Source organism: Anas platyrhynchos, chromosome 1 (assembly GCF_047663525.1).
Source record: "Anas platyrhynchos isolate ZD024472 breed Pekin duck chromosome 1, IASCAAS_PekinDuck_T2T, whole genome shotgun sequence".
Lineage (NCBI taxonomy): Eukaryota > Metazoa > Chordata > Aves > Anseriformes > Anatidae > Anas > Anas platyrhynchos.
This window is the reverse complement of record NC_092587.1, coordinates 58,094,063-58,120,183: the sequence shown is the minus strand read 5'-3', so window position 1 is coordinate 58,120,183 and position 26,121 is coordinate 58,094,063. Positions and strand designations below refer to the sequence as shown.

Genomic DNA, 26,121 nt, shown 5'->3' with positions numbered 1-26,121 from the left:
CACAGCATCTGCCATAGCAAGTACTTCAATTGACTTCAGAGTAGCCCCTCTGTCCTAGTTAACAGAGCTTAGCAAGCTGAGTGAGAAGACTGCAGCCTCCCACATCACGTTTTGATTCAATGTATAGCAGAAATGGCAATTAAAAAAGAAAAACAACCCAGACCTCCATGTAGCACTCATCTTCCTGTGTTTTCCCCCTCTCCGCACTGCCACACGTGATGCCCAGGAAGGGATCTACCGATGCACGTATGAGACCTACGGGCTGCGAAGGGACGGGTGCCGCAGGAACTGCTCCATGCTCATCCACACAGCCAAGTGCTGCAAGGGCTACTTCGGGCCAGACTGCCAAGGTAGGACCCCCTGAGCACAGCCTTTCTGACAGGATTTGTAAGAGCATCTCAAGGATCTCAGCATGTGAAGCATGCTGTCAGAAGCATCACAGCTGCTCTTACAAATCCTACCAGAGATGCATTTATTCGTATTTCCATGTTCAAGATTCGACAGAACAATAATGAACAGCAACAATGAATAAGCGTGCACTTAAGCTCAACAACCTATTTCTGTTTTTTCTCTCTCTCTTTAAAACAAACAAAAAAACACAACACTTTTCAGCTTGCCCAGGGGGTCCAGAGACACCATGCAATAACCACGGCTCCTGTGATGATGGATATGCTGGGACAGGAGAGTGCCGCTGCGACAGCGGCTTCAATGGGACTTCGTGTGAGCTGTGTCTACCAGGCAGATACGGCTCCAACTGCAAACGTGCGTTTAAGTTTCCTTTCCATACTGCTGCCCACCTCAAGCCTAAGCCATTTTGTCAGTGACAGGTTTTTAAGTAAACCAAAAAACTCGTCCTCCTTCCAATGCTACCGTTTCTCTTGAGCACTTCCTCACACAGACGGATGGCTCGAGATCTCAGAATGGAGGAGGAGGCAGTAGCTTTCCTTTGCTTTCCCTGAAGGGTTTTTCCTATTTTTGCATGGCAAGTAAGTAACGTGAAATTGAGGCACAGCCAGGGCTACCAAGCATTTTCAACTACAGCACAGCCTTCTTTCATATCCCCATAAAGGGCAGGTCAGCATTTTAGCAATACAGCTCCTTGAGGATTGCAGGAGGCCAAGACCCTGCACTACTTTTTCAAAAGAGAAGGTTAAGGGCACTGAGATGAAGGCAGTTTTTGTAGAGGGACAGCAGCCAAGAAACTGCTCACATAATCCACTTTGCTGTAGTCTTAAACATAGCTGAGGTGGAACCAGGATCAACATCATCCTTTGAACTCAAATGTTTTCTCAACATAATACCTTCAGAGGGGAAGCTACCATATTAACACTTCCATCGTAACTGTGTACATCTGTAGTGTTCATGAAATGCATAGGGCTGGGGTGTTAGAGGCTAGATACCTTTAGGTTGAGAGCAAGGTATCAGGCTTGGATACCAATGCTCAGGACTAAGTTTATCTCCAATTTTTCCATGTTATAGGACACCACAGCATAAATTTCGTTTAAGCTGATAGATACCACGATCAGTTTCAAACTAATAACAACAAAGAAGTCTTATAGCCCCTTCTTTTTAATGCATACTTACACCAACCAAAAACTAGGTAAATGGACTAAAATTAAGTCAGAGCATGAAAATCCTTTTGAGCAGGACCAAGTTTTCACAGAACAAGAATTTCACCAAATCCCACATCATTATACTCATTAAACAAGAACATTTGAGGAAGAGAGATGAGGCAAGAAAGGATGACACTTCATTATATTATAAAACAGAGAGTTATTAATAATTCTTCAGGAGGGACTCAGCATGAAAATTATTACAGCACCAAAAGAGTGGGGGAAAGACATCACCCATGGATTAAAGTAACCCCCCATGCTTCAGCTACATGGCACAAAGGGTAACGCCCCACATGTGAAAGGAACAAAGGGAATGCAGAAGCTTTAAGTCATAAAAATGTATAAAACCTAAAGAACACATTACAGATAACTTATCTATACAGCAAAGTTCACTAACCTCATTATTTGGCTTCCTTAATCAGACAGACCTTCTCTCTTCCCCCACACCTCTGGCTAAAATGCTTCCCCACAACTAGCAGGTGTTGCATGTTAGGACAGGATCAAGCTGGGTCTTCATCTCAACCATTAACTCCTTCCTGGTTCTTTGTGCAGTTTGCTACTCCTATCACTGTGCAGTTCAATACTCATTATCAGAGTCCCATTGAACTAATGCCAATTATAAAATCGTAAGATCACAGGATAATTCAGGTTGCAAGGGATGTCAGAAGCTCTCCAGTCCAGTCCCTGCCCAAAGCAGGAATCAGCTCTAAGCTCAGAAAACATAGTTCAGGGTAGGTAGAATAGAACAGCATAGCATAGCATAGAATCAATAAGGTTAGAAAAGACCTCTGAGATCATCCGGTCCCACCAACATCCCACCACCACCACCACCAATATCGCCCACTAAACCATGTCTCTAAGCACCAAGTCCAACCTTTCCTTGAACACCCCCAGGGACGGTGACTCCACCACCTCCCTGGGCAACCCATTCCAATGCCTGACTGCTCTTTCTGAGAAGAAATGTCTCCTAATTTCTAACCTAAACCTCCCCTGGTGCAACTTGAGGCCATTCCCTCTAGTTCTATCACCTGTGAGAAGAGGCCGACCCCCAGCTCCACACACCTTCCTTTCAGGCAGTTGTACAGAGCAATAAGGTCTCCCTTGAGCTTCCTCTTCTCCAGACTAAACAACCCCAGATCCCTCAGACACTCCTCACAGGACTTGTGTTCCTGGCACCTTCATCAGCTTTGTAGCTCTTCTCTGGATGTGTTCCAGGGCTTCAATGTCCTTCCTGTAGTGAGGGGCCCAAAGCTGAACACACTATATGAGGTGTGGCCTCACCAGAGCTGAGTACAGGGGACGATCACCTCCCTGGTCCTGCTGGCTGCACTATTCCTGATACAAGACAGGATGCCGTTGGCCTTTTTGGCCACCTGGGCATACTTCTGGGTCATTCATGTTCAGGTAACACCCCCAGATCATTTTCCTCTGCACAGCTTTCCAGATCTTGTTAGGGCTTGCAAACCTCTGAGAACGGAGACAGTCCAGCTGCTCCAGGCAGTTAGGTCCACTGCATGCATGGCCTCATGGTGAAAAACAGTGAGGTTAAACTTAACTAAATTATTACAAGGTAATACTGTATCTGAACTAACAGTCTAGAGGATGCTTCTCTAGGGAATTATTTTCTCCTCTCCCAATGGCAACTTTATAAATGATCTTTTTGCATTTCTTTTGCAGTCTGCGAATGCAAGAACAATGGCCAATGTGAGGAAGGATATTCAGGAACAGGACGATGTTTCTGTGAAACAGGATGGACTGGCCGGCTGTGTGAAACCAAGCTAGGTCTCTGCCTCACCTCCATGGACCCTGTCACGTGGAGCTCTGGGTTGACAGCACTCACAAGTCAACAGGGGGGTTGCATGGAGAAGAGATAGAAAGTGCTAATAATATCAGAAGCTGTCAGTGGAGGCTAAGGGAGCTCCCAAGAGCACTGATTTGCAGAGAGAGGCTGTGTACATAACTGCTCTAGACTGTGAACAAGCCTCTTCACATCCCTGCCTTGCATGAAATAGGAATATGAGCACTTGCCTCCCCTGTGGAGGTGCTTGGGGCTATGTGAGGGAAGGTATTATCCAACAGCTAAGCAGTCATAAAAAATATTTACAATGTCTAGTTAGCAAGACTGCTGTGAGGGCTTTCCTTTCTGCCCAAGGGTTTTGGGCATTGTTCTGAAACAAGGGCATTGCTATATAAATATTCTCATCTCTGCTGTTTTGCCTTCCTCACAGCTCTGCTGCCAGTGTGTTCCCCAAGCTGCTCCGCCAACGCTGTCTGCATGGAGAACAACACGTGCCAATGCAAGCCTCTTTACAACGGAGATGGGATCACATGCATAGGTGAGCTCCCTCTCACATTCATGGCTGCTACAAAATGTGGGTTTACGATCCACCAGGAAATGTTGGTGGCTCTCAAGCTGAAAAACTTCTTAAATGCTGTGAGTGTAACAAATTCAGAAGATGTACACATCAGTGCTTTCAGAGGCAGGTGGCTGGTTGCAGCAGGCTTCGCCATGCCCGAGTATGAGCAAGAACCATGCTTCAGTCATGTTTTGGAAACAGCAGGGTTTTCAGCAGTATTGCACTTACAGGATTGTCTTTGCTGACTTTAGGCAATGCAGCTACTCCGTAGCATCGCTTCAGAAACAGTCACCTCTGAGTCAGGTGTCTCACATCCTCAAAGTCATCCTGCCTAGAGCCGAGTCCCCAAAAGGCAGGTCTCTCAAACTGCCAAGGGGCAGAGCAGAATCTCTGGTTGTTGATGCCATTTCTCCTAAAGCAAGGACATCTGACAAGGGCTCCAAAGCCCACAGGGGTAGCACTTGCACAAGTTCCTCAGGACACCCAAGCAGTATTTTTACCCAAACAGGTGTTCTAGTGTTTTTAGCGTACCTTAAAAAAATTTGAGGTGTTTTGTCTTTGTGAAGAACATCCTCTTTAAAAGCAAACTTCACTGATGCACTTTCTTTTCTCTGCACAGCTGAAGACCTTTGCAAACAAAACAACGGCGGGTGCCACAAGGCAGCCGAATGCACACAGCTTGGGGTGAAGGTCTTCTGCAGCTGTCAGAAGGGATACAAAGGAGATGGATTTACTTGCCTTCCTATAAACCCTTGTGCTGACGGGTTCAACGGAGGCTGCCATGAACATGCCATTTGCACCGTCACAGGACCTGTAAGTTGAATAATTTTAGTTTCCACAGGAAGTCTGGGGCACTTCTTTACTTGTGCCAACAGAAGTCTTCTTCCCAGCGGCACCGTACTCTGTGCCTCTCAAAGCCCCCTGTTTTCCAAAACAGTCTTTAGATAACTCCAGCCTGCTTTCCACATCAGCTTGGCATCATTTCAGCTGAGGTGTGAGAAAGAATTTGAGACCTTTGCTCTAAGGAAAGAGGTACTACAGCTGTGGTGGTTTTACTTGGGTGGGCAGCCAAGTTCCACCACAGCCATTCTATCACTCCCTCTTCTCAAAGGCAAAGGGGGAGAAAATACCATGCAAAGGGCTCAAGGTTTGAGATAAGGACAGGGAGATCACTCAATGATTATCGTGACAGGCAAAACAGACTCAGCATAGGGAGATAGTAAGATTTATTGCCTATTAATAACAAGCTAGAAAAGCGAGAAACAAAGGAAAGAAACCAAAAACACCTCCCCCCATCCACCCTCTTCCACCTCCTCCCCCCGAGCGGCACAGGTGAACGAGGGAAGGGTGGCTGCAGTCAGTCTGTGGCACTTTGTCTCCGCTTTTTTTGACTCAGGGTCTCTCTCGTCCCCTGTGTCATGACATGGCTCTCTCCCATGGGATGCAGTCCTTGATGAACTGATCCAGCGTGGGCTTCCCACAGGCAGCAGCTCCTCAAGAACTGCTCCAGATACGGGTCCGTACCACAGGGTCCATTCATCAGGAGCAAACTGCTCCAGCACGGGTCCCCCACGGATGGGCGGCAGCTCCCCCCAGACCTCCTGCTCCTGAGTGGTCTCCTCTCCACAGGCTGCAGCTCCAGCCCAGGGCCTGCTCCAGCAGGGGTACTCCACAGGCAGCAGCCTCCAACAGCGCAGGGCCACTTGCTCCACCGTGGTCTCCTCCACGGGCTGCAGCATGGAACCCTGCTCCACCATGGTACTCCATGGGCTGCAGGGGGACATCCTGCTTCACCATGGTCCTCACCACAGGCTGCAGGGGACTTCTGCTCTGGCACCTGGAGCACCTTTGCCCCTCCTTCTGCGCTGACTTTGGCACCTGCAAGGCTGTTCCTCACTCCTCTCAATCTCCTAGCCGTGTTTTTTTTGTTTGTTTGTTTTGGTTTGGTTTGGTTTATTTCCCTTTCTTAAATATGTTCTCACAGAGGCACAAACAACATCGCTTATTGGTTTGGCCCTGACCAGCAGCAGGGCCCTTACCTAACACGGGGCAGCTTCTAGATTCTTCTCACAGAAGCCACGCCTATGGCCCCCTGCTACCAAAACCTTGCCACGTAAACCCACTACAACAACAAATGTGACATTTTGCATGTGCAATTTTTCTGTTCTCTTTTTAGCTCTCCCTAATTGGCTATCCCTATTTGCAATAGGAGTTTGGTAGCATTAAATTGTATGTATTTTGATTGCTAAACCTAGGAACAGCTGGGAGGATAACATCACTTGGTTGACCAGACGCAGCTTAGATAGCAATTGCAGCCACATGACACAGTCTTCTTGGTATGCAAGGTCAACGTTGTTCAGGAAAACTTGTGGCAGTGATTTGATCCAGCATTTGTCTTGGTGCTTTTGGGATCATCTGTCCGTTCTGTTTTGGTGGTTTGCCTGATGTGTCTTCCAGGAACTCTCTAGAAAAGCCTTGCTGCTAATCTGTTCCAGCTGTTAACCACCACAGTCACTGGGTGTCACCAAATCCTGCTTGGCTTATAGTTCTCCATGTATTACAATCAGTGGACTGCTAAACTCTTTTCATGCTTCCATGCCCAGACATTTAAATATCATTTTGATTGGTGTGTCATCCGTTTTTGTTAATTCCATGATGTATAATTCTCTGATGTGTTATTAGCTTTGCGGTTGGAATTATGCCTTGGCATTAATTTAGCAAAGCACCTAAGTACATGCATAAATGTTTCGCTTAAAGGAGCAAATGTCAGTGTGACAGTTTGCAGGTTTTTGAATCACGGCTGTTAGTAGCAACTTTTCTGTTTGCCTATTGCTGGTGACACCAAGTGACATTTTTCCAGCAGTTCAGAACATCACTTGAAGTACCACTTTTATGCCAGTTAAATACTTGGCTTGGCCTTCTTCATTCTCTCTCCAACCAGGACAAACGCAAGTGCGACTGTAAAAATAACTACATCGGCGATGGGCTGAACTGTTCGGTGATGCAGCTTCCTCTCAACCGCTGCTTGCAAGACAATGGGCAGTGCCACCCTGACGCGGACTGTGCTGATCTCCACTTCCAAGGTGAGGATGGCACAGAGTGCATGCCATGGAAAAGGGACATCCTCGTCCCTGTGCCACCGCGCCACTGTCAGTGGTTCTGGCCAGGATCCTTGTGTCTAGTAGCCCTCTCAGTCCTCTACCCATGTCCCCTGGAAACAATGAGATGTAAGCGTGATTCATCTTAGAACATGTGCATAAATACTTCACAATACTTGATTTATAAAGCAGCAGGTGAAGGCATTCCAGATAGAAATATCACCCATGACCCCCAGTCTGTCCTAACTACATTGCATAAAAGTCACAGGTATTCCCTGCTGCGCAGTTGACTTTTGATCCAGAAATGGAAGCCCCACCAGGAAATGTTGGCTCCTCTCTCTCTTTACAGATACCACCGTTGGAGTTTTCCATTTGCGGTCCCCACAAGGGCAGTACAAAATGACTTACGAGAAGGCAAAGGAGGCCTGCGCCAACGAGTCAGCCACCATCGCTACGTATAACCAGCTGCTGTACGCGCAGAAGGTGACGCAGCCTCAGTGTGGGAGGAGATCCCTGCCATGGACATAGCCACAGCGTAAACAGAGAGGGAGGAGCAAAGGGGCTGCTTGATGCTTATAAGCTTCTTTTTCCCTCTTATTTTTCCTCCCCATGCCAGGATATGTTTGGCTGGGAGCAGTTTTTGGACTGGTTAGTGTGTTCATGCCAGCCCGTATGACACTGAAAGCAATTCAGTTGCCAGATTCTTGTTTCTAATTGTCCAGATGGTGAAGTCAGGGTTTCATGAGGGTTTTAATTATTAGGTCTTCTTAAAGAAATGTACACTGCGGACTTGTGCTGTGATTTTTCATTTATTTATTTATTTATTTTGTTGTTTTTTTCTGGGAATCTTTTCTCCAACTGCTATTAACATAACAGAGCTATTTCCACATTATTGTCTTTTGGTTGATGTCAGTGGGATGAGCATCACACCTTGGGCTTGTAACATTTAATTTCAGAAGGGTGAGTCAAATTGACTGTGCCTTTCTGGCTCCTTCCCCTCAAAGGAAGGAAGGAAGGAAGGAAGGAAGAAAGAAAGAAAGGAAGGAAGAGAGGGAGGGAGGGAGATGCTCACCATTTAGAGAGACCACAACCAGCCTCCTTCTGAAGCAGCAGAAGGCTGGAAGTCTCAGGAGCAGCAGAAGCTGGGCAGCCTGCAGACAGAGAACTTATTCAGATTCCCAAAAAGCGGGCTGGGAGGTCGGGTGCTGCTGGAGCACCCCAGAGGGCTTTCCCTATCCACTGGCAGTGCCTGGATGCGCCACCCAATTCTTCCTTTCTCCCTTTTGGCTGTGTCGGCTGCAGGCGAAGTACCACCTGTGTGCTGCCGGCTGGTTGGACAACGAACGGGTGGGGTATCCCACTGCCTTCTCCTCCCCAAACTGCGGCGCTGGGTATGTTGGCATCGTGGACTATGGGAGGAGAGTCAACCTGAGCGAAACCTGGGATGTCTTCTGCTACAGGGAGAAAGGTGAGAGCGCCCTTCTCAGCATCACTCTGCAAAGGGGAGCAGCAGCAACAGTTTTGGTACCCTTGGTCAGCCGCAGCCTGCTAGATAACCCTGAAAGAGATTCTCTCTTTTTAATTATAAAAATAATAATCTGTTGCTGAACAAGTCAATTTTCAGGCACAGGGCACCTAGAAAAGGTTGCTGGCCCACATGGCTCTCTGTGTTTGTGCCTTTCAGAGGTGAACTGCACCTGCAAGCCAGGCTACGTGGGGGACGGTTTGTCCTGCAGCGGGAACTTGCTGCAAGTTCTGATGTCCTTCCCAACGCTGACAAACTTCTTGTCGGTATGGCCTGCAGCAGGCATGCGGCTCCGGTGGGGTGAGCAGAGCGGGTAACTAGGTTGTCTCAGCATTGGCTTCACTGTAGTGCACAGAAAATGCAGGTTACAGCAAGCAAAGTGGGGTGGAGCGGTCTAAATCCGCACCTGCTAAGTCAGGGAGTAATCGCCACGTCTTAATTTCTTGTTCCAAGTTTTGGGTTTCTAAAATGCATTTAAAATTAAATGCTTCTGCAGCTGGAGGTTAGGAAGGATCCTGCGCACTGCTGCTGATGTGCACAGGAGCTCACGATTGCCCTCTACTAAAGCTGGATTTTGTTTCTGCCTAGAAAATCATGGCTTACTCCAACAGCTCTAGGAGAGGGAAAGCGTTCCTGCGGTACCTCACAGACCTGTCAGTGCACGCTACGCTCTTCGCTCCAAATGATAGCGGACTAAGGGAAAATCAGGTAAGAGTTGGTTTGTTTCTTTTAACTTCTTCATTTTACTAACACTTGTTGAACAGACACCCTTATGGGTTTCTGCATCCCGATGCAATCTCAATTTAAAATAATAATAATAATAACATGACATGACTTCCATGTAAACCCATATAGCTTAAACTCTGCTTCTAGAAGAGGTGAGTTCACCATCTCTGCTTCTCTTCTGCAGTCATGAGTACAAGGTTTCCGGGAGTGTTTGAGTCACCACAGAGAATTTTCCATCAGGGATCTTAATTACCCATCTGTAAAGGTGTCTGAGATGAAGTCTCCCCTGGCTTATTAATATTAAGCACAGTTATTTGAAAATAGTTATTTGAAAACAGTGCACAGCTTTGGGATTTCTCACAAATGCATTAAAGGAAGCTGCTCCTGGCTTCATCTCTATGCTTGTCCTTTTTAATTTCCTTCAATCAAACATTGCCTCCAACACCTGAGGTACAACTCCAGTCATGGGGGAGATGAGGCCAGGACTTCTCCAGCTGTCGCAGAGTGATAAGCCAGGCAGGTGGAAGGCTGTGAATTTGTTAAAAGAATCACACAAGTGATTTCATTTTATATGGGTTTATGCTCTGCCTTACATCTTCAAGCTACTTTAAGCATGTCTGAGGCTCATCACTTCAGGTCATCTCGCAGAAGAGTAAAAGCTTTTGTGCTAGTAGAACCAAGGTGTTGCCTCCTGTAGGCGGTGGTCAGACGTTAGCAGGGCCAGAGGATCCATCCCACTGTTCACTTACAGGTTTCCCAATAGTCTCTGTCCCATGTTGCACTTGCTGCTGCATTAATAGCACCAGAGAAAAAGGATCATAAGCATGGGAGTAAATCCAGTGGATTAAATAGATTGATTCGTGTTTCTTGCATTTCTCTTTTACTTTTAGACACTTACCGGGCGAGACATTGAGTATCATTTATCTAATGCCACCATCATGTTTTATGATGACTTGACCAATGGAACCACTCTTCTGACCCGTGCTGGGGAAAAACTCCTAATTACAAACACCAGGGGACAGGAGTACCCTGCTTCCACCACTGAACAGGTACCTTTTTAATAAATCTCCCATCTTCATGCTTTTTTCCTCTCATCCTGCACCCTCTAATCGGGTGATAAGGAAAGGGGTGCTGCAGGAAGAGGTGCGCATATGATGGATTTATAGGCTTATTCCTTTTCTCCTTCCCCTTTTTTGGGGAAAAAAATAAAAATAAACAAATAAAACACTCTTTTAGCATGAGAATTATCATGCACTTCATTTATATTTAAGATCAAATTATACTGCCAACCCAGTAATCACATTAATGAAGTACACCCTCATGAGAGATCACGTGCACCAGCACAAGACTAACCCCATCTCTGTGTCCCTCTTTAACATGCTAGGAGCTCTTTCAGATCATTTTTATCTGATACTAGACTTAGAAGAGTTTCTCCTTAAAAAATCCCTGGTGCTCCTTTACCTAATGTCTTCCAAAGCTGCCAAGGGGAGACTCTGAGCCATTAACACAAACCTTGCTCCTGCCCTCCAAAGTTGGTTGGAAACCTGTAGCTTTTCGTCCTCCCCAGAGGACCTGAGCAGGCCCCTTCTCACATCCTAGTGAGCTGTGGAACAGGACCAAAGTCCTGCTCCCCCATGCTAGGCCACCAAATAAACTGTGGGCTGCAGTTTCTAGTCAGTGCTGGCCCAGTTCCCAAATCAGCAACCTCTGTGCCAAGGCATTCTCAGCACAGAAGGCAGCTGTAAGAGGAGCAGGCAGCTGGGCACTTCTCCTTCCTCTACATGAGTAGTAATGCTCCTAATCTTGCCACCTGTACAAACATCACCAAAAAAATAAATGAAAGAAAGAAAAGAGAAGGAAGGGAGGAAGGATGGACAAGGTCAATATACAAGAAAGGATGATAGTGACTTCATGCACAGAAGAACCATTACAAGCCTGGGACCATCTTAGGCTGGCGTCCAGTGAGGCAGCAGTGGAAGCCCACCAAAGATTTTTCTCAGTGTGTCAATAGCCGATGTGGGGAAATAAGCTCAAGCTTTGTTTCAGCCCCAGAGGCAGGAGGGTAAAGCTCAGCTCTCATTGTTCTCTGTCCTTGCAGAACGAGATCAGATATGTGGACGGAAGCGCTATTGTGGAGTGGGATATAATCGCTTCCAATGGGATAATCCACGTCATTTCAGAGCCTTTGAAGGCTCCGCCAGCACCTGTAAGTACATGGTGACTTGTTGGGTGGCGGTAGGTGGCTTATATCATACCAAACTCACCACTGACATTCATATATTCCCAGTTTCCCATCCATATATACAGTTTCAGTCTAAAGGGATACTTTGAAAGATTTGAAAGAAATTTAGAAGGTGAGAGTAAGTTATTAGTGAAGCTTGTTATTCCCATCATTTATTTTTTCTTCAGTTGAATCACTATGACTAGCTTCCCAATCATCCAAGGTTTTATAAAACTCCATCTAAGTTGTTCTGAAAACACCTTTCAAGGTTCTATGGAAAACATTTGACTCTTGGCTTTGCATTCATTCCTATCCGAAACAACAAGATGCTTTGAAAACTCTAATTTTATATTTTTCATGCTTGAATTCCTGCCATATCTCTAGTTATCCGGTCATCTCACCCCCTAAAAAGACCAGACAAAACACAAACAAAAACATTAAAAAATAAATAATAATAATAATAAAATAACAGCACATGGCAAAATAACAGTACAGAGAGGGATGTAAAAGGATGCTGTCCTTTGAGAGCAGACAATTCAAGCTAGCTGCTGCATTGGTTCAGGCTGACATTACAATGGTACAGGGCCCTGTCCTGGGGATGTAGGAACATAATTCTCTTTATTTCACACCAGCAAAGTATGCTGCGTTGTATGAAAGGGAAATGAACATTTCCTCCACCCACAATGCAACCCGTATGTCTCACAGAAGTGAGACCTGTCACCCTTGGGAAAAGTGCACAGCGAGCATCTGCAGCTCTTTTTTTTCTTGCCTTAGAGAAAAAAAAGAGCTGCAGAAGAGCTGCAGAAGAGCTGCAAAAGAGCTTTCTTGCCTGTTTGCCTTTTGTTAAGGCAAACAAGATGTTTGCCTTAACAAAAAGGATTTCTGTTGGATCAGAGTAATCCATTCTGGTCCTTCTCTCCATGTGCTGGAGGGGTCTCACTCACATTTCTGGCATGTCTATCCTAGCTTTGATTTAGGCAGTGACTAACTGGCCGCCTCTTCAGTCCATGAAGTTAATTCTATTTGTACCCTATTTCTCACTTCCAGTTTGTTCAGAGAATCCCTATCTCCTGATTCAAAATAATAGACAATTTCTGTCAGGCCATAGCAATATCATAGCATGATATTGCATTGTTTATAACTCCTTTCACATGCTAGAGGGCAAATAAACATTTTCTAATATTTAGCTGTTCAGCTGCACCATGTAAATTACTTTGTTTTCTAAAAAAGAAATGAAGAGGGTGTATCAGTTACGACAATAATGTGATTACTTTTTTGCCAGGGGAAGTTTAGTAATCAGTTTTCTAAGCAGGGGGACACAGAGCTAAGGAATCACTTGGAAGAGCCAGAGTAACTACCTATGAATCTCTTCCCCACTGTAGACCCCTCTTCACTTCCAGGATTGCCAGCAAAGAGCACCATACTGTGGGGAGATCACATTCCAAGTGCCCTGCGATGTCTCGGGCAAAATTATCATCACCCCAACTCTGCCTGTTGCCTTCATATCAGGGCTATATCAAGCCACAGAGCTGCAGAAGGCAAACCAAAGCCCTACTGTGGAGGCATTTTTCCCATTTAGACTAAATCCAGAGGACACGTGAATTTCCTTCAGCTTTTCACCTAGGTATTTATTAAGAAGTTATGTAGGAACATAGAATCTATCCTGGAACATGCAAAGAGCTGCTTGAATTGGCATTTTACATGCTTGACTGAAGAATGATCTCAAGTTAAAGGCAGTGAACATCTCAGAGCAGTTTGATTTGAGCCCTGGTAAGCATGGCTCAGAGGGTTGTCTATCTGCCCACACAAAGCAGCGGAGAATGAGCCTGAACTCATAGAGACCTTTAGGGTTTACACTACAAGTTTTGAAAGCTACCTAAGGGACTTTGGTACACACTTCGCTGCAAGCCAGCGTGGTTTGAATTTCTGTGGCTACGTTGAAAACCGTGACTAGAAAAAGATGACTTAGACATGCCCTGTACATTCAAAAACACAAACAAGATGAAGCTGCACAGGAGCCAATGTCCAGTGTAGAGTAGCTAAGAAGAGCTAGTTTGCAATTATTATCAGAAGGCCACATTAAACTGTCTCAGGGAATTACGTACCAGGAGACTACTGCAAAAGCAGTTTGTGAACTAAGGTATAGCTCAAGGAGATGCTGCATGTGCTGGGTGCTGGAAGGTGACCACCCCATAGCTCACCCTCTTTCTGTGCTTCCAGGTTCCTTTCCATGCCACTACCGGAACAGGGATCTTCTTTGGCATATGTCTGGTTATTGGAGTCATGGCCTTTATTGGATATTCGTACCTCAGATTCAGAAGGAAAAACACAGGCTTCCAGCACTTCAAGGTAAGAGGCAGAAAGGAGTGCAAAGCAGGGAGCCAGCACTTCCCCACACCCACCTCACTTTCCAGAGTCACGGACTCCAATTGCTCCTTGTGCTTCATTAAGCTAGATGCATTCTAGATCATGTTTTTTTCACTCATGCTTGAACTGTTCAGACTAACACATGGAGAAGGTGGGGAAGGCTTACACATCTGCCTTGGGCACTAGCTCAACTTTTGCCTGCTGCACCCCTCCTGGGGTGTCCTACCAGGGATCCAGCTCTCACTGACACTTTGAACACCAAGGACTGGCCAAAAGCTTACATCTGAACAGCATCAGAGCAGAAATCTGGTCAGCTTTAGGTCAGCTTTAGGGAAGCAGATAACTTTCAAGCACTTGAACAAGTGAACTTGTTTTATTCTCTTCCCTTTCCCTCCATGGCACTGCTAATAGCTTTACAGTTCTGGAGGTTGAAACATTTGATAGGAAAAAGGCTGGATTTAAAGACAAGCAAATTGAAGTGCGTATCAGGATTGAGAAGTACAAATTTTTATACTGATGAACTCTCATGCCTGCTTTCTCAGCTAACATAGCCTCACGTAGTATCATAATGATGAAAACCAGGCACTAACAGCCAAGCTACTCAGAGAAGAGAAGGATGATAGTGTAACAACATACACCAGAATCCATCCAAAAGAAAGTCTACCTGGAAGGAATCAGAAACCTCTTCCTATTCTAGCTTTTGTATAATATGAGTTGTCTTTAGAAACAAGTATTCAAAAGACGTTTAGATGTAGAACTTAGGGATATGGTTTAGGGGGTACTGTTAGTGTTAGGTTAGAGGTTGGACTCGATGATCTTGAGGTCTCTTCCAACCTAGAGATTCTGTGATTCTGTGAAAAAGGGAGCCATAAGCCAGGGGAAATGCTTGTAGTTCTACGTGGTAGCAATGAGAGCACTCAGCCACGTCCTTTTCATGGTAGGCACAATGCCAGTGCAGTACTACTTCTCCCATTCCTTGCTGTTATTAAAAAGAAGGGAGGAAAAGGTATCAGTGCTAAGTGATACAAGATACTACAGTCACCCAAAATAGAGTTCATGTCTAGATGCACAAATTGAGATGATAAACCAAGTTCATTCAGAACACTGTGTTAGTCAGTGGGGAAACCTAAGTGCTCCACTTAATGCATTGTATGAGAAGGATGGATTTTAAGCAGGTTTGTGTGATTTTATGTAGTCAAAAGATGACACTGACGTAACATCACTGGACAAGTCCCAGCCTTCAAATATCACCAACCCCTCCTATGAAAGTTCTTCTGCACTGAGTCCACCAGAACCCACGTATGATCTTTTCTCAGTAAGTGTGCATTTTGATTTGAGACACGTAATTAAGATCATGATAAGAAGAAATGACTTAATAAAGTTAAAATGTCTGCTTGGGAGAGGAAAAAGAAAAAAAAAAAAAAGTGGGGGGGGGGAAACACCATTCAGGATCCTGACTTTCTTATCTCAGCCCACCTAGAAATGGGGTCGGCCCACTTGAAGCGAAAATGAGAGTATGGTCTACAGCTCCATTTCAAGTAATGACTCATGAGGCTGTGGTCTACCTTCAAAGAGAGATGAATTAAATTGGACTTCAAATACTGCTAGATGCCAGTGATGCATCTGTACAAAACTTTAAAAAGCCTTTTGTCTTTCCTCCTCCTTACTGTAAATGCAGCTGAGTTGCATGCAAGCACTCTTTGACAGAGTCTGAAATGCAGAGGGAAGGGGGTGGGAAACAAGGGAAGGAAAGTCTGAGTAACACCAGAATGAAGAGAGAGCCTCTGTGGTCCAATTCAGCAAGACTCACATACACACAGAGAGTTTAAAGAACACAGTAAACCTTTTTGCATGCAGTAAAGAGACTTATTTGGTGCAAAAGTAACAGGTGCAAAGTGCCATCTGTGTGGACAAATTGCCAAAAAGGGAAGTTCATTTGTTGCGCGATGTCCAACTCTTTTCTTCTCTTCTATAGGATTCAGATGACCAGCAGCTTGTGATGAGTGGTCCGTATGATCAGAACTAAAGAGGGAATTTGGCATTACTAATTATAAAACACACTTCTGTTTGCATTCACTGTGGAGAAAAGAAAAAAAAAAGGAAAAAAAAAAAAAAACAGCACCTAGAGCTTTCAGGGAATAAAATCTCATTATAAATTAAAAACCAAATCAAAGAGTACAACCTTGTTTAACATGCAGTCTGTAGGGTTTGCAAAGTGACCAACCTCAGAAGTGTTACCTCTGTCTTAGAAATATCGACTATGGGTGCTAAATGCAAAACTGAGTCTCAATTCTTGAACCATCCAGAGACACTTCTCTATGACAAGGGTAAAACTTTCACTAGCTTCCTATTTCTCTACTTCCATTCTTCTGTACAGAATTTAGTCCAAAATCTTCTTCTGTACAGTCATTTAATCAAATGCCCTCAAACACACAGGACCGCTAACCTGGCAAATAGCCTAAATTTGCATTACTCCAGCTCTATGCCTTTGTTTTGGCTTGGCTGTAAATACATCCACCCAGCATAAAACAGAACATGTATGAAACCTGTATTTTTAAACTGAGGGGATTTTTTTTATTAGTATCCTTGCTTATAAGAATTTCAGAGCAGGAAATGCAAGCTTCCTGTCTGTCCCACTTGCATGCCCTAAGGCTTTTGTCTTTCGTCCTACTTTCCTGGGTTTTCTTTCTATCTCGTATCACTGTACAAAGGGAAATATTACGTGTATCAGCTTTAGTAAGAAGTATAGGGTAGTTGAGGGAATTAAAACAGGGATTTTTACTCAATTTTTACTTGAAACGTTTTTGTGAAAAAGTAGTTATGAACATACCTTGCCATTTCATGACCGCATTCAGATTTTCAGGTCTGAAAGGAGCAGAAGCTGTCTGTATCTACACATACCACAATTGTGCCAAGCACATTAATGTTGCCTTTCAAGCAATGCACAGCAATAGCAGCTCTCTGCACCTTAATATTAAATGTCAATCAGACCCTACTTTGATTGCTAGAAACCACAAAATGGCAAGACAAGAAAGATTTTATTGCTGGCAGCAACAATGTTCAGCTACAACATACCTCCTGGTGTTTTCTGTATGGGGGAGTGGGAAAGAAGATGGCACTGCAGGAGAGCATCCATCGCCTCTGAGAACATCCCCAGGATGCCTCACATCAGAGCAAGGTATACAGGCCAACCCAGGGTTGACAATGCAACCATCAAGGACAGACAAGGGAATCTAATGTGTAAATATGACCGAATGAAAGCCACAGATGGAAGTCACTTCCCTAACTCTCTTCATGTCCCGACACATTCCTTCTTGATTTTCTCTAGAGACAGTAAAACAAAATTTTAGAAGGGACAGGCACCCTTACATACACACATGTTTGGGGGAGCTTTCCCCACAGTTTTGCAACAATACAATTCCTGTTCTTTCCTTCTCCCAAGTCACCCAAAAAATTAAGGCTCATAGGGACCAGAAGACAGAGTCCAAGCATTTATTTTTGTAATAATCATTAAATATTTTTTAATCACAAAAAAAAAAAAGTTTCCATAGTTCATTAAACTCTTCTTTTACTGACAAACTATTCTCCCCTCAGTTTTTACAGAACAGAAAAAAATTTCTTCTTACTCTGGTGTTCAAATGAACTACACTTCCAAAATCAACATAAGCAGACATTGCCCTTTCAACGTGCTCAAAAATCTCTTGAAGTCAGTAACATAAGGTTAAAATAAATTATGCAAAGAGCACTGAGGTTTACAGCTCGAGTTCTTTGAAATAATTACAAAAACACAATACATTTTTAAAAGAATAATATTCTAGCACTGAAAAATAAATAATGCATTTTAAAATTCTCACTTAAATTCATACTGTATATATTTTTAAAAGAACATAACACTTCCATAATTATTATTTTTCATGCAATGTTGTTTCAAGAAGTCATGCAACATAAACAAGATTCTACTTCAGCTGCCTGCTGTCACATAGCTTTGTACAGAAGTTTGATGGGTTTGTAAATTGAGAGGGAGGAAAAATCATCTTGAAACAAAATGGGCAGTATGTGGGTATATCATTCAACCCAGTCAGACTGTTCCTGGTTAACACAGGAAAATTAGGCAAATAAACTGACTCCTAGCCAGCTTTCAAAGAAGGAACACAAGAGCTATAACCAAAGCATTAGCAAATGCAATAACGCAGAACTGAAGAACAACACTCTTCATTGCTGATAGTGACATGAAGAATGTACAGTGGGTTTTATTTTAAACAGTGCATTGAGATCTCTAGAGCATGAAAGGTGCTACGCACATGTAACACCAAGTTCAGTTCTAGCTGAGCATGAGGATAAAAAAATGAAGGCAAATTGGGGACATTTCCATCCCCAAATTTCAGCTGACATAACAGCCTGCATTGTTGAGTTATGCTAAATATTTCTTGCATGGCTCCACCAACAACTCTCCTCATAAAGCCAAATTACCTTCTTCTTCCACCAAAACAGCAGGACTGTCAGATGAACTTACTCATTTCAGGTATGCTCTTCTGTTTGTACACACCACACACACACACACGCGCGCGCGCGCACAAAAGCACTCACTTTAGGAGTGTGGCATGTCAAGTTTCAAATAGGAGCACAAGAAAACCATGAACGTAAAATCCATAAGCACCTCTCAGGACTTCAGACTGATTTCAAGCATACAGGAAAACTGCATATGAAATTGTGCAGGCTAGATTAAAATACATTCTTTACTTCGCAAACATGCTTTTAAAAACATGAAAGATACTGCATCTGGAATTCAGTACAGATTCTTGCATATAAGACAAGTTAAAAAACAAACAAGAAAACTTTTGGTCACCAAAAGTTTGTTTACCTGACTATCACGGTATGAACCAAGTGATATCCCATAATGAAATGAAAGATACCAAATGCTATGTATTTTGTCAATTACATGTTTTTAAGAACAGAACCCTTAATAACTAAACTTTGAAAACCATTAGTCATTACGCCTTCTAAAATGGCTGGAGCAGGAAGCACCAGTTCAAAAATAATAACTTTCCTTTGGATGCAGAGACAAGAAAGCATCCTGATTTAAAAACAACTACATATCAGTTCTATAAAGTGCCTGTTCGAGGAAACACATCAACAGATGTTTTCCTTGTGCAAAATAGACATTTTTCAGCTCAAATCTTTGGAACATATATGCTACGCAAAGCTTGTGTTCGTGCCTTTCTTGCAATTTTAGTAATCCTATAAGATTTCTCACCTGCACAGTTAAAATTGTTTTGCTTGGTGCAAATTGTCCATCACCCCCAATCCAGCTTTGGGGGCTTGAGCTAAAAAAAAATGTCATCAGAAAACTGTTTTTCATCTGCTCACGTCTCCTCTCCCTCCTCCCCCCCCAAATTCATGTGCCCATTGTGCGTGTTTACTTTTGAATGCAGAAGTCTGTTACTGAAGGCTACATCAAGTACCTCATCTCCGAGGGAGCTTCAAAACTGCACTGCGTGCCACTGTAAGACACTTGTAAGTTTTAAAAGCAGCATTTAGGATCAATCTAAAGCCTGATGGAATTCTGCCTCCACTTTGAAATGCACACTGTGAGACCTGTTGCGATGGCTTTGTTACCAGAGAGCGGGTATTTAAACAGTTTGGAAACTTAGAAAGAAAGGTGTCAAAGTCAGCACAAGGAAGCTGAAGCACTCCAAGCTTCCTGTCACTGTCAGGTTTAGGTTCAGGTCCACCTACAGCCAAGCACAGACAGTACAAGAACAGAAAATGATGTACAGGCAAGAAAAGAAGCCCACCAGCCTGAGCGTGCCTGTACTGCAGTCATTGCAATGCTCCAGAGATGCACCCAAGCATTACACCAGTGAGTTCAGTTGCAGGTAATGCTCTAGCTACGGCAACAGAAGTTACTGCTGATGCCATATCCCTCTCAGTCTCACCATAAAGTGGTTAGTAACAGCGTATCTCACTGAATGACTAACACTGGATTTAAGCTTTTCAGTGCCAAGAGCCATGACAGGCTCTAGCTAGAGTTCTGATCACAGCCAAGAAGGACAGCACAGCTATTTCTTTGTAAGCCACAAGGCTGCAGATCAAAGTTTCCAATGAACAAACAAAAGCAACCATCCCAGAACATCACCAGCCTTTCCCCCTCAAATTTGTCCTCTCTCCCAGCCCCCTGCTATTTTGGCAGTCCATTATATCCTCTGTGTGTAAGAAAAGGTTTCGCATCTCTGAGCAGGAGAGGAGAAAATAGGTGCTATGCTTACTGAGAACAAGTAAGAATTACATCTAAACCAAGGTAACCGATTTAAGTGAGTTAAATAAAATGCATCCATATTCCAAAAAAAAGGATGTATTTGCCCATTTTAGAGAGAATAAGGCTTATTTGATCTGAACTGTCTCTTGTAGGAAGGGTATTCTGAATGTACCAGTGCACAGCTGATCTGACCAGCCAGGAAGTTCGTGCTGCAAAGGAGTCCTTCTTGGATAAAATGTGTAGTCAGGCTCATAGTTCAAGAGACAACTCAGCGATGCCATGTAGATATCTGCAAATCTAGAGAGACGTCTTAGGAAGTACGTGGGATTCTCATCTGTTCTGAATAAGCTTCCAAACTGTGCATTGAAGAAATTCCTGTTCATTTCCCTGTCCCCCAAAAAGAGAAAACAAAGAGAATGAATGGAACATACACACATCTCTTTATCAGATAGTTTCCAGAACTTGAAGTAAGCAGCTCCTATAATCTGTGCTGTGTGTTATTCTCTCACCATTTCACTTCAAAACACTTAAGTGCACCGTATAAAGTTTTTCCACTTCTTGCATATACGTAGCCCAAATCTAGTCAACACAGTAGTGAAAAGAAGAGCTTCATATTTCTCCCACTAAAACAGTGGTAAGATGCTCCTTACTTCAGAAACATGACATCTCAAGCTTTCAATTCTAGAGATTTTTAGAGAAGACTTTTGCGTTTATCTAAATCCTAATGATATCCATTGGTCCCAGAGATAAAAGACTTAAAAAAAAAAAAAAAGATTTAGCTTAATGTATACAAAATACTTAAACACATCTTGGAATTAACCTCTGTTATTAGTCAGTCACTGCCAAGCATTACTCCTATTTCATTTACTTCCACATTTCTGTGTAAGGCTGCTGTTAGTTCAGGTGCTATCCTCACCAACAGTGCACTTCACACACTGTATTTAGGGATTGCTCTCTCATGCTAGCATACTTTTAGAAGCTTTAGCCCTGTTGCCTGTCTTTGTGATGAGACCATTACTAAATCCAGTGTAGCACAGAGCCCCATTTCTGTATACTCCAAAATACATTGTATGTAATCTGAACAAATCACCTAAAAAAAAAAAAAAAACAGAGAGAGAGAACTGAAGAACTGACTTAGTGGTATTCCCTTAATACAGAAATACATTGTCAAATTGGGTAGAAGTTAAGCTGTGTAATCAATAGCAATGATGACAGCTGAACATAGCAGAGGGACTGGAGAACCCAGACAAGAAAGAAGAGTATTTCATCTAGTATTCGCCTAGATTTCAAGGCAATCTACCCCTCGCATCATTACATCTTCTGTCAAGAAAGAAGGGTTATCATCGTGGGGGACTCCCTTCTGAAAGGGACAGAGGGCCTGATTTGCCACCCGGAGCCAAGCCACAGGGCAGTCTGCTGCCTCCCTGGGGCTCAGGTGAGAGACATTGCCAGGAAAGTCACTCACCTGGTGCAGCCCACCGACTACTACCCACTACTGTTTTTTCAGGCTGATAATGACGAAGTAGCAAGGAGAAGTCCAAGAGCATTCAAAAGGAACTTTAGGGCTTTGGGGTGACTGGTTAAAGGATCAGGGGCACAGGTTGTTTCTGCCTCTGTCCTTCCAATAGGAGGGATCAATGTTGACAAGCAGACTCAGCTTACTAACAGGTGGCTTCAAGACTGGTGCAACCAGCAGAATTTTGGGTTTGTTGATCATGAGAAGGTCTATGCGACACCGGGGCTGCGGGCACCAGATAGGATGCACCTCTCCCAGACTGGGAAAAGTATTTTTGCTCAGGAGTTAGCAGGGCTGATAGATAGGACTTTAAACTGGAGTTGAAGGGGGAAAGGGATAAAACCAGGCCTGCCCGTAATAAGCTAATGGATGGCACGCTAGAATCAGAGGAACTGTGTGCTAGTGAGGTCCTTTGGTCTGCTCCACAAGGTGCTGCGTGCAGTGAGGAGCATTTGAAGTGCTTCTACACAAAGGCACACAGTATTAGGGATAAAATGGATGAGCTAGAAGTCTTGGCCCAGTCCTACACCTACGACATCATCGGCATAAGTGAAACTTGGTGGGATGAGTCCTGTGGCTGGGTGTCGCAACAGATGGTTACAGGCTCTTCAGGAAGGACAGGCAGGGTGAGCGAGGTGGGGGGTGGCAATGTACATGAAGAAGGGGCTGGACTGGGTGAAACTTGAAATTGGTGATGGCAAAGTTTACAGCCTCTAGGTAAGGATTAAGGGACAAACAAATAAAGGGGATGTTGTTGTGGGAGTCTATTACAGACCACCTGGACAGGATGACAACGCCAATGAATTATTCTTCGAGGAACTAAGAGATACCTCGAGATCAAATCCCCTTATCCTTATGGGGGATTTCAACTTGCCAGACATCAAATGGGATTACCACATGGCTGACACGAGCAGGTCCAGGAGGTTCCTAAAGTACCTCAATGATAACTTCTTGGTGCAGGGATCCAGATAAGGGATCCAACTAGGAAAGGTGTCCTCCTAGATCTGTTGCTGCAGAACAGAGAAGGTCTTGTGGGGCACGTGGTAATTGGCAGCTGTCTTGGTCATAGTGACCACGAAGCAGTTGAGTTTTAGAGCTGGGCAATCACCAGCCACATGAAGTTTAACAAGAGCAAGTGCCAGATCCTGCACCTGGGATGGGGCAACACTGGCTATACATACAGGCTGGGCGAGGAGACACTGGAGAGCAGCCCCACAGAGAGGGATGTGGGTGGGGGTTCTGGTTGATAGCAAACTGAATTTGAGCCAGCAGTGTGCCCTGGCAGCCAGGAGGGCCAACCGTACCCCAGGGGTGCATCAAGCACAGCGTCGCTGGTTGGTCAAGGGAAGGGATTGTCCCACTGTGCTCTGCGCTGGTGTGGCCTCACCTCGAGTACTGTGTGCAGTTCTGGGCATCATAGTACAAAAAGGACATGAAACTGTTGGAGAATGTCCAGAGGAGGGCTACAAAGATGGTAAAGGGACTAGAGGGGAAGACGTATGAGGAGCGGCTGTGATCACTTGGCCTGTTCATCCTGGAAAAGAGAAGGCTGAGGGGAGACCTCATCGCTGTCTACAGCTCCCTCACGAGGGGGAGTGGAGGGGAAGGCGCCGATCCATTCTCCTTAGACACCAGTGATAGGACCCAAGGGAATGGTGTCAAGCTGCAGCAGGGGAGGTTCAGGTAAGACATCAGGAAGAAGTTCTTCACCAAGAGGGTTGTCATACAGTGGAACAGGCACCCCAGGGAAGTAGTCACTGCACTGAGCCTGTCGAAGTTTAAGAAGGGTTTGGACTGTGCGCTTAGTCATATGGACTGAATTTTTGGGTAGACCTGTGTGGTGCTAGGAGTTGGACTCAATGATCCTTGTGGGTCCCTTCCAACTCCGGATATTCTATGACCTGACATTACTCTTTCATGCATAAAACTACTATCTATTCTAAGAGGAAGAGGGGCTCATGTGCACAAAGGTCAGAGGGGAGAAAAGCTGAAGAAGAAACAGGTAAAATTTGCTATGTAAAGCAATATTCTAGAAAGTCAGTAGTTACCAGGGAATATAAATCAAGAATGGAGAGAAATTCTGGAGAAATCTGTGAAAGATGTCATACTGAACACTTGGCTACCATGAAGAATATTGCAAATAGCTCAACTTCCATTTCTTACCTCATTTCCTTTCTTTCCTTCTTCCACTCTTCTAAAATCATTTGTGAATCAGGATCACGGTGAACCTGAAACATAAAATGTAGATAACAGATAATTAAGGATGCCTTCATAAACGAACCTTTCCATTAATAAAGTCTTATCAGCTAACAGGAGATGAGGAATGCTACAGAGATCATTATACAACAATCACTCACATACCTTAACCAACTGAAAGCGGGAATCAACAAAGCATGACCAGTGGAAGAAGGGGTCAAAATTTTAAGAAAAATAATAATTGCAAATAATTAAAGCATTTATTTATTTGCAGTTAAACTGGGGACTTCAGTGAGACGGAACCCACTTGCAACATCAATGTTCAGCATTTAAAGACTTAGCCAGATCCCTTCAGCTATACAGAACTGATTACACATACGCGGAACAAACCTGCATGTGTTCCAGTAATCCTGTCAGAGTTTGTAGCCAGGTCATGGTTTGAATGTACTTCTCTGTGTTCATGATTTTAATCTCTGATCGTAACTCTGGAATAATTGCACCAGTGCGCCAGCCATGCTTCAGGGTCAAATCCTATTTACCAGAAAGTATGAAAAAGAATGCAAGTATTAGTCTTAAAAAGAACTACTTAAAGGAATTGAATAATTTGACCATTCTTTACTCCCAAAGTGTACTAATTTAAATTGCTTCTTCTGCATAAGCAAACATATTAAACAGTGGGACTTAATTGTGCCAACATGCAACAGATTTTAAAGTAAGCTCCAAATACCACATCTTCCAAGAGGAAGATATTATAGATAAGATCTTTGCTGCTGTCAGAAGCATATGGAGGAAATGTGTTGCGTTTGTGGTGTCAACCCTTAAACTCACAGCTGACAGAAGGCCTTATCAGGACCTCCAGCTATTCAAGCTTCTCCTGACAAGGACAAGATGAGGCAGCTGCTACCTGTGTTCTTTCCTCCATTGGGCAAGAGAAGAGTAGAGCTGCCTCCTTCTTCACTTGGCCCTACGTAGCACCCACACTTACTTTTCTTTTTAAAAGCATGCTAGGCAAAAATATTAACATCTGCTGCTGAACCACAATACAGCAGCATGGCTGACAATCGGTCTTGTAAAGGAATTAATACACAAGGAATTACAGAAGAGTTAAGTGATGGTAACTTATTCTGAAGTAAGAGTGAACAACACATTTGCTTGTAAGGTAATATGAAAACACCCGGAGAGGGGGGCTGCAAACCCCAGCAAGATCTCAGGAAGAAAGTCAGTTTACTAGTAGTGACAGAAAGATTGCCTCCTGCCATTCAAAACAGAAGTTCATTCAGCTCTTATTACACTTAGTAGCAAATGTCATCCAAATCAGCTACATCCTGTATGTTTGGATATCCGTGTTTACTTTCTGCTACATCTGACACAATCGGTGTCTGGATCAGGAATGCAAACTCACATCCCTGGGCTCAGGGTGTAAACAAGTTATATGCTACAAGTCAGGTGGAAAACAGGGTCAGCCTTTTATGGCACCAATTGTCTTCAGTGCAAGAAAAGCAACTGTCAATGGAATTTTGCTATATTCAGAAATCTCAAACGGAAGAGCATTATACTGAATAACTGTGGAAGAGAGGGAATCCAACAAAAAGTCTCATCTTTTATTTCGTTTCATGAAAGCAAACTACTTACTGCCAAGTCACTATAGATGTGATCACCGAAGTAGAGAACCTTAGAGCCCCTCCAGCCAGTAAGCTTCAGAAATTCATATAAGTTACCCTGCAGAAATGACACGTACATTGTAACAGTATGCAGCTTGCACAATCACAGGCTGGAAAAAGGTATTTAGTACACAGCTAAATATATTTTTCTATCAAGAATCTTGCTCTCATTTTATATATTACAAATCACAAGTGCCTTGTGTAATTTCAGTACTACTGTAACTTTTCACTTGCCACTTTAAGAGGCAAGTAAACTGTAGACATACAATACCAACAATTAATTTGAGCTACAGAAATTAAAAGAACTCTTAAAAAAAAAAAATCTTGTTTTCAGAAGCCTTTATGATAGCTAAAAAAGCATAAGACTGTAGGAACTACGTATTAAATCTGAACTGAAAGTGTTGAAAGTTATTTAAAGGGTACCTGTTTGTAAATCTGGCCTTTCTGCAATTTGTGAATTTTGTCCCAAAGCAACACTCCCCTTTCATTCACCTTCCGAAACGGTCTAGAACAGAATTACACACAATTGTTACAATGCTGTAAAAAGTGACAGAATATTTCAAAAGTGAAAAAAGTGAAAATATT

The 26,121-nt window shown here is 43.7% G+C and overlaps 2 protein-coding genes across 2 annotated transcripts in view; one reads left to right on the top strand and one right to left on the bottom strand.

Moving 5' to 3' along the window:
* Positions 1-18,474, top strand: part of STAB2 (stabilin 2) — an 88,583-nt gene extending 70,109 nt beyond the window's left edge. The window contains exons 55-69 of the mRNA XM_038183810.2: positions 227-350; positions 613-762; positions 3,291-3,395; positions 3,842-3,949; positions 4,590-4,783; positions 6,912-7,053; positions 7,418-7,551; positions 8,371-8,536; positions 8,753-8,859; positions 9,182-9,301; positions 10,210-10,368; positions 11,418-11,525; positions 13,761-13,889; positions 15,103-15,222; positions 15,883-18,474. Coding sequence (XP_038039738.1) covers positions 227-350; positions 613-762; positions 3,291-3,395; positions 3,842-3,949; positions 4,590-4,783; positions 6,912-7,053; positions 7,418-7,551; positions 8,371-8,536; positions 8,753-8,859; positions 9,182-9,301; positions 10,210-10,368; positions 11,418-11,525; positions 13,761-13,889; positions 15,103-15,222; positions 15,883-15,933 — 1,917 coding nt within the window. The 3' untranslated portion in view covers positions 15,934-18,474. The remainder of the gene's footprint in view (positions 1-226; positions 351-612; positions 763-3,290; positions 3,396-3,841; positions 3,950-4,589; positions 4,784-6,911; positions 7,054-7,417; positions 7,552-8,370; positions 8,537-8,752; positions 8,860-9,181; positions 9,302-10,209; positions 10,369-11,417; positions 11,526-13,760; positions 13,890-15,102; positions 15,223-15,882) is intronic.
* Positions 17,386-26,121, bottom strand: part of NT5DC3 (5'-nucleotidase domain containing 3) — a 27,237-nt gene continuing 18,501 nt past the window's right edge. The window contains exons 10-14 of the mRNA XM_027449415.3: positions 25,960-26,041; positions 25,508-25,594; positions 24,266-24,406; positions 23,843-23,907; positions 17,386-20,550 (exon numbers count right to left, since the gene is read on the bottom strand). Of these exons, the coding sequence (XP_027305216.2) occupies positions 20,289-20,550; positions 23,843-23,907; positions 24,266-24,406; positions 25,508-25,594; positions 25,960-26,041 (637 nt within the window). The 3' untranslated portion in view covers positions 17,386-20,288. The remainder of the gene's footprint in view (positions 20,551-23,842; positions 23,908-24,265; positions 24,407-25,507; positions 25,595-25,959; positions 26,042-26,121) is intronic.